The 7,258-nt window shown below is 37.1% G+C and overlaps 2 protein-coding genes across 3 annotated transcripts in view; one reads left to right on the top strand and one right to left on the bottom strand.

Annotated features, from left to right (window-relative positions):
* bop1 (BOP1 ribosomal biogenesis factor) overlaps positions 1-4,925 on the bottom strand; it is a 12,343-nt gene extending 7,418 nt beyond the window's left edge. The window contains exons 1-9 of one of the 2 annotated variants that reach the window (XM_015039564.1): positions 4,717-4,925; positions 3,629-3,811; positions 2,957-3,052; positions 2,443-2,597; positions 2,248-2,365; positions 1,439-1,540; positions 1,145-1,357; positions 523-684; positions 364-444 (exon numbers count right to left, since the gene is read on the bottom strand). In XM_015039564.1, the coding sequence (XP_014895050.1) occupies positions 364-444; positions 523-684; positions 1,145-1,357; positions 1,439-1,540; positions 2,248-2,365; positions 2,443-2,597; positions 2,957-3,052; positions 3,629-3,811; positions 4,717-4,836 (1,230 nt within the window). In that variant the 5' untranslated portion in view covers positions 4,837-4,925. Of the gene's footprint in view, positions 1-363; positions 445-522; positions 685-1,144; positions 1,358-1,438; positions 1,541-2,247; positions 2,366-2,442; positions 2,598-2,956; positions 3,053-3,628; positions 3,816-4,716 lie in introns of both variants that reach the window. The other variant, XM_015039565.1, reaches the window with a different exon arrangement.
* Positions 4,926-6,067: 1,142 nt separating this feature from the next.
* Positions 6,068-7,258, top strand: part of LOC106951828 (zinc finger protein 3-like) — a 21,796-nt gene continuing 20,605 nt past the window's right edge. Inside the window, exon 1 of the mRNA XM_015039535.1 lies at positions 6,068-6,304. Coding sequence (XP_014895021.1) covers positions 6,241-6,304 — 64 coding nt within the window. The 5' untranslated portion in view covers positions 6,068-6,240. The remainder of the gene's footprint in view (positions 6,305-7,258) is intronic.

Genomic DNA, 7,258 nt, shown 5'->3' with positions numbered 1-7,258 from the left:
TTATGTATAGAAAAAAAGATAAATTAGGAAAAAAAAAAAGTTTATAAATAGTTTTTTTAACCGCAAAATTTGAACCAGATGAAGCTAAAACTGCTACTTGAGGAGGTTTGGGCAGAGAACATATTTATACACAAATAAGTTTTTTTATTTTAAATGAATAAAGTTTATATTTTTGTACATTTTTTGGTTGGTTACTGCTTAAAGTTAGTTGTTTTTTCAACAATAGCCTTTTTTTTTAATCGCCTGTTAATGACTAATCAGTCACTAAATTAATAGATGATCATTTCAATAATCGATTAATCGATTCCGCCGAAGTTGAAAGCATCTAATTTTTGCATCTTTTACGTTTTGTTTTTATTTTACCAGAGCCTGGGTTGTTGGAAACGGCTGCAGGTCCTTTGGTTTGGGAAGTTTGGGGATCAGATCTTCTGGGTTGACGTTCACCTGCAGGAAGATGGGGAATCGTTAGTGCCACAAACCGGCTCCACCTGCTGGACGGAGGAGTAACGAACAGGTGGTCACCCTCATCTTCCTCTGCCGGGGACACAGGTAGAGGTCGAGGCAGCGCTCAAACCTCTCGTGGATGAACCGAGAGAACGCTGGAACCTGACGGAGGCTGGGATACTTTTTGGGGATGAAAGGCAGCTTGCGGTCAGACGGGTCCTGCTGCTCCCAGAGAGCTTTCTGTGAATGGAGAGAGGAAGAAACAGACACGAGTCAGGATCATTTATACAGGACAATTCAGAAACAAACAAACATCACATTTTGGCAAATGCCATAGTCAAAATCGTCAAATATGTTGGTCAATGTTCCTCTTACTACTAATCAAAAGCAACTGAACAGGAGGATTTTTAGTAGAGATCTAAAGGGTCTCAGTGTTTCGGCTGTTTTGCAGTTTTCTGGAAGTTTGTTCCAGATTTGTGGTGCATAGAAGCTGAATGCTGCTTCTCTACGTTTGGTTCTGGGGATGCAAAGCAGAACCAGAAGACCTGAGGGGTCTGGAAGGTTGCTATGACAACAGTATTTTATAGTCTAATCTCTGAGCTACAGGGAGCCAGTGTAGAACTGGGTGATGTGCTCTAACTTCCGGTTTGGGATTAACTGATTTATTGCTTATTGCCGTTGGTCTTAGCAGGAGACCAACCTCCTCGTCTGTGAACATGAACTCCGGCGGAGGGTTGTAGGATTCCTCGTGACCCGGCAGAGGGATCTTAGGAGCCGGCAGGTGCATCTTGTGTTTGGCCAGAATGGACGAGTCCTCATTGGCCCACAGGTCGTAGAATCGCCCCCTGCTGTCGTCCTGGACCCGCCGAGGTTTGATCCAACCCATTTTGATGGCGTGAACCAGTTTGGAGACCTGCAGGAAGGTGAATTCAAACATTTTAGAGACGTGAGAGGCTGATAGCTGATAAAGTATTCGTGTATTGGTGGTTTTTACCTTCTCCTTTTCGATGAGTGAAGGGATGAAGCTGCGCTTATCTGCAGGTCTGTTTGTGACTGGATGAATCATGACGTCATTACTGAAGAACTCCACTGTGGGCTGAGGACGAAGCAGAGCTGAGAGTCAGCAGAAATATCACAAAACTGTTATCTTGTTTCTTGTAAAACTTAGATTATGTAAGTGTATTACAAGACCTGTTGGAGTTGATAATTATTCAGATGCTGTATTATTATTATTATTATTATTATTGTTATGGGTCAGTAAAGTTCCTTGTCCTGTTGTGAAAGTCAATTTGTAATTATTTTGTTTTTATTTGTTGGATGTTTAGCTCTGTAAAGTGAACAGACATGTTAATATGTTTTCTTTTATGAGTTTACAGTGTTAGCTGGAGTTCCTTGGAGATTTGTTTTAGAACAACAAACAGGAAATTTTCTGCTGCTTTGATTTTCTGCTGCTTCATGAATGACAAAACGAAGGTTTAATGATCTTGTGTTCGTTCTTCATTTTGTCTTCTAGCCATTGACAGGAATTTAAATATTGTTTTTCTACTTCTTTACTTGTTTTAGCATTGTGTGTAAAAAAGTTAAAACTTTCAATATCAGGTTTTTTATTACATATTTCTGATAATTACTGTCAGTAAGTGATATATTTCATTAAACTGAGATAAACTCACTTCTTCCTCCTCTTTTACAAACAGAAAAGTTTTGGTAAGCTAATTATTTTGTTATTGGATGTGTTTGCACACGCTTCCTCTTGTCCTACTTGTTTGAGTAGTTTTAAAATTTGAAGTAAACAAACATCAATACCTCGTACTCATTGAAGTTAACGTCTCCAAACTGTCCTTTTTGCAGACGGTTCACCAACTCGATCTGCTCCTCCGACAGCACGATGTCGCTCGCCGTCTTCTTGTCGTGAACCGTTTTCCTGTTTAGAAAAGCATCATCATGACTTCCTGTCAAACTACGAGGAAAACAGACAGTTTTCATCCTTCCTGTTCCTACCAGTAGTCGGGATTCTCCATTTTGTCCAAGAAGTCATCAAGCTCGTCCTTGTTCCTGATCGGCTTGAAGATCTTCTTCCCGTCTAAATCGTAGCCGACGTGAGGGAAGTCTTTGTACCACTCCATGGGGATGTTTCCCACCGTGTTCCTGATGTCCTGCAGGACGATTCACAGCGTTCACACACTTTTCCCACAGTAAAACACAAACACGTTTCAAGCATTTTCAAGATGAGTTTTCAAAATTTTCCAGCACTACACTTTGGAAATAAAAGAACAAATACATTAAAGACGACAATTTCAATTCATAATTATGTGACACCATAAATAATTGTTAACGTATGTCAGTTTATAAGCAATAAAACTGCTTTAATGTGTTTAAAAAAGTGTAGTTCAGATCTGATAATAAAAAAGTTGCATTAACTTGAGAGTATGTAGCAGATTATGAATGAACCGTCTGAGAAAACAAAAACACTCGAGATCACAGAGAGCGTCTGATTTTCAAAAACTCGTCCCACCTCCTCGTCTGACGTGTCATGGTCGTATTCGTCTTCCTTCTTCACTTCCTTTTCTTCATCTCCTCCTTCCTTCTTCTTGCTCTTTTTCACAGTCGACTGAAAAGTACCACAGCAGCCAATCAGGTGAGCTGAACAGGTGAGTCTCTACCAGCCAATCAGCAATCAGGTTCATCAGGGGTCTGAAACATTTACAATCTAAAGAGCAAAATTTCCCCTTAGTTCTACTAACAAACTCCTTTAGAGCTGCTAATGTGATATAATCTGTTTAGGCTATTTTCAAGTAATATAATGGTCAATAACCACCATTTAAAAATTTTTTTCAATAGTTTCCACTGTAATATGAAAAATAGTTCTAAAAATGACACTTGGTAACGTAATTAGTCAATGAATAAACAGCTAAAAACGGCATTTTTTAAAACTGTACCTAATATTTAAAAACATTATTTGTTTTCTACACTACGTGCAAAACACACACAATCTCACCAAGTAATTTTATCTAATTTCTAGAGTAAATATTTTAGCTCACTTGAAATAAGACAAAACTAACAACTTTTCAGTAGATATAGAGGTTTGTTTAAACTAAACAATTCCTTATTATTGATGAAAATGTACAAGTTTTACTAATAAGACATTTTTCCCATAAGTTAATTTATCTGCCAAAGGAATTAGTACTTTTTCATTCTGGTCCTGTTCATCCTCCTCATCCTCATCATCATCATCTGATCCTCCATCTTCTCCCTCCTCTTCCTCTTCGTCAGGGTCACTCCCAGAATCCTCCAGGCCTGAGTAGACGCTCTCCTCGCTGTCTGATAAATCTTCATCTTCTTCCAAAGATTTGTTGTTCAAATTGAAGAGCTGAGGAGCAAAAGGACATTTAACACCAAACTCCAAGACGAAATGTAGTAAACATCTTAAAGGGTCAGACATGTTAAAAAAGCACCAAGAAACCCTGAAATCCCCCCCTTTTCCCCCAGATCAGTGAAAGCACCATATTTACTACAAATCTAATAATGAAGGAAGATGTTTTAAAGTAAGTAACATTTAGTATCAAGGCAGTTTTAAAAATAAAGCCAGAAGTAAGAAGATATTGAAATAAAAACTATTTTCAGCAAAAAGTCTGTGGTTCCTTCAGGCTGCAGCAGAGCAAGAGAGAGCAAGACTTCTAACAGATAACATGAAAGCTGCATTAGAGTTGCTTTGCTTTATCCTTTTGAGGTTTCAATCTGTCAGAGAGTTACTCTGTTCTTAAACTGCTTTTATATAAAATACTTTTTTTTTTACTCAGTCTTACTGGAGGGATATTTGTGTGTACATGTAGACAGTGCTGCTCAAATCAACAATGTTGTAAAAAGTTGTTTGCAGGTGGTTTCATGTTATGCTTAATTAGAGAACAGGTTATATTTAGCATTACAAATGTTGTGCATTTTATTTGTAAGGTGTCCAAAACTGTTTTATTTGATGTTGGGGAATAAACTTTTACGTGGGCTGTCATCTCTTACAGCAGCTTCCCGGCATAACTTTAATAAACTCTGTAAGGTTAAAGGTCACGGCCCAGTCTGCAGCTCGTAAAGGATCAAATATGATCCTTTAAGAGATTTGATCAGAACAGAAAACTGTCCGTTTCTTCAACCTCAAACAATCCCTCAACTGTTTTGCTTCGCCCTCTGTGTTAGCATATGCTAACAGCTAGCCACCAGTTCCTGACCAGTTCACCCAGTTCGCCTCCTCTTCCTCCGGCTGCCTGTCAGTGAGAGTCTCACCTGATCTTCCTCCTCCTCTTCCTCCTCGTCCTGTTTACTCCTCTTTTTGTTCGTTTTCTCAGTTTTCTTCATCCCGGCTCTCTGTTCGGCTTTCTGCACGTTTCCTCTGCTCGCCTCCATTGAACCACGTGGGAAACCTCCGGGTTCAGAGGTTACGCGGCGGAAGTCGAAGAATGGTTTATTTCTGGCGCCACCCTCTGGTCAGATGCAGGAACTGAACGGAAAAGCTCAAAATACTAAAATAGATCTTGAAAAATAAATCTATTTCACTATTAAGTTTTAATTTAAGAAAACGTGTTCGTCTAACGAGGGATGAAGAGTCGAATTATGATAATTTAGTTCATATAGTTAATTTATTTTATTCATAAATACCGTTTCCTGAAAATGACATCAACATTTTAAAATTTATTTAAGGAAGTGCTTAAATGTTACAACACAAAAACTCATTTTTATACCAGATATGTTAATATCTTAAGCTAAGATTTAAAATTTCTTTGGTATTTTTAATATTTGCTGCTTTATTTTCATCACACTATGCAGTTTTATGTGACTATTCATGGATTTAAGAAAAGAAGAAGAAAATAAGTTTTGGACCTCAAGAAGTAGATTCATTACTTTTATCATGCTGTGAAACTTTTTCTCTGCTAGTTCTCACTAGGTGTATATAAATTTTGTGTAATGTATTACAAAGTCCATGTCGAGATAAAAAAATTCTTCAAAAATTCCAGATTCTGGAATTAAAACAATGGTTAAAAAAATAAATTAACTACCTGGTCAAATAATTACATGAAATAACTTATTTTAACTTCTCAAGATTTGGTAAATTCAACTTACTCTTTTCAGATGACTGAATTATTTATAACTGTTAAGATCATTACTCAGAGAAAAGTAGTATTTGTTTTCAAACCAAATAAAACTAAATGCAGATAAACTAAAGTGTTAAGTGGACCAGAAAGCATACTTGCAAAAATTTTAAGTAAAAAGTCATTTGTGCTGATTTTTTCTTATTATTCTGATATTTGAAAAGCTATATTAAACATACTAATATATGATGTAATAAAGATGTAATTTTACTGAATTGATCTTGCACTAAAACCTTATTAAGCAACGCTTTTACTACAAGTACTTATGTAGATATGTATGCACTAATTTAATGTCAGGTTTAGCTGTAGATCTTACAGTTCGTTATTAAGGTTTATGTTAAAAATATTGATTATTGCTTATTTCTTCCTAACTAATTTCGCAAGGAGGTTTTCAAATGAAGTAAGGAGCAATGATTAAATTCAGAGACCTTTTTCGCTTCCCCTCTCCAGATAAACGTGAAGCGGAACGAAAGGTTGGGTTCAAGTTTCCCCCCGGAGAGCCATATTGAGACAAGTCATTAATAGCAGCGTAATAGATCGGATTCCCGTCTGTGAGTAGAATTAGATCCTTTTAGCCGTAGAATGACGCTCATGTGAATGTTTACAACATGTTCAGTTCGGCCTCTTAAAGAGTTCATAAAAAGCGACCGAAGAAGAAGAAATGGATTTAGATCACAGGCTGCTGGATCTGAACCACACACCTCAAATAACCCGACATGGAGCAGGTTTGTAACACCATCGGGATTAACAGATTTGATAAAACTGTTTTAAACGCACTTTGTAGGTTGGTGTATTTATTTATAGATTATAGGGATAAAATAAATAGTGGAGTGAATGTCAGCAGACACAGAATAGAATAGAAATAGAGAAATGCTTCACTTTTCCTCAGTTTGAAAACTCTGCTTTTTACTTAAGTACAATTTTTGGGTACTTTACCCACTTCTAGCAGATATTAAAAACAGGATAAAAGAAATGTTAATTTTTAAAAAGATGTAAACACTTATTGTTGGGAGCTGTGATGGTTAGAATCCAACACCTGCTATTGTGGAGAAAATATTCAGTTTGTTTAACTTAGAATATTAACATGGTTTAAAACATCAGGTCTCACTCCAGATGTCAGTTTGCTTTTCTTCTAGTTTTTGTTTTGCTGAGAAATTGAATTATGCAGCTTGAGGAGGTTGAATATTTATTTCTAATTTTGGAAAAAAGTTCATTTTCTGAGAGTCGTGTGAAAAAGATTGTAAAATTGATAAAAGTGATTTTATACAACTTCAGAATGATTCGAAATCGTTTGCCATTTCCTGCTGCTGATGTTTATATCCAGGCTGTGATTGTGTCTGAACCGAGTTATTGCGCAACCTCCTGGTCACATGCAGCAGCTGCTGTAATCGAACCACTGAGGATGAAATGGAGATTTGAAGATTCTAGATAGAAAACTAATTCAAACCAAATTAAAGACGTGATTAGTGATGTCATTTTATTTAGAGTCCTTCTGTCTCCCACCTGCAGTGGGTCAAACACACAGCCGTCCTTCCTGATGAGCTAATCGTTGTAAAAATGATTACCTGCGTCTTATTCATCTAGATCAGGGGTCCCCAAACATTTTGCTGCGAGGGCTACATAACTTTCCCTTCTCTGGTGGGGGGCTGGAGTCAGTTTGTAACAGAAAAAGTGACGAT

This window comes from Poecilia latipinna, unplaced genomic scaffold, assembly GCF_001443285.1.
Source record: "Poecilia latipinna isolate Pla-1442-1.1 unplaced genomic scaffold, P_latipinna-1.0 Scaffold476, whole genome shotgun sequence".
Lineage (NCBI taxonomy): Eukaryota > Metazoa > Chordata > Actinopteri > Cyprinodontiformes > Poeciliidae > Poecilia > Poecilia latipinna.
The sequence above is the reverse complement of the archived record's forward strand: the minus strand, read 5'-3'. Positions and strand labels throughout refer to the sequence as shown.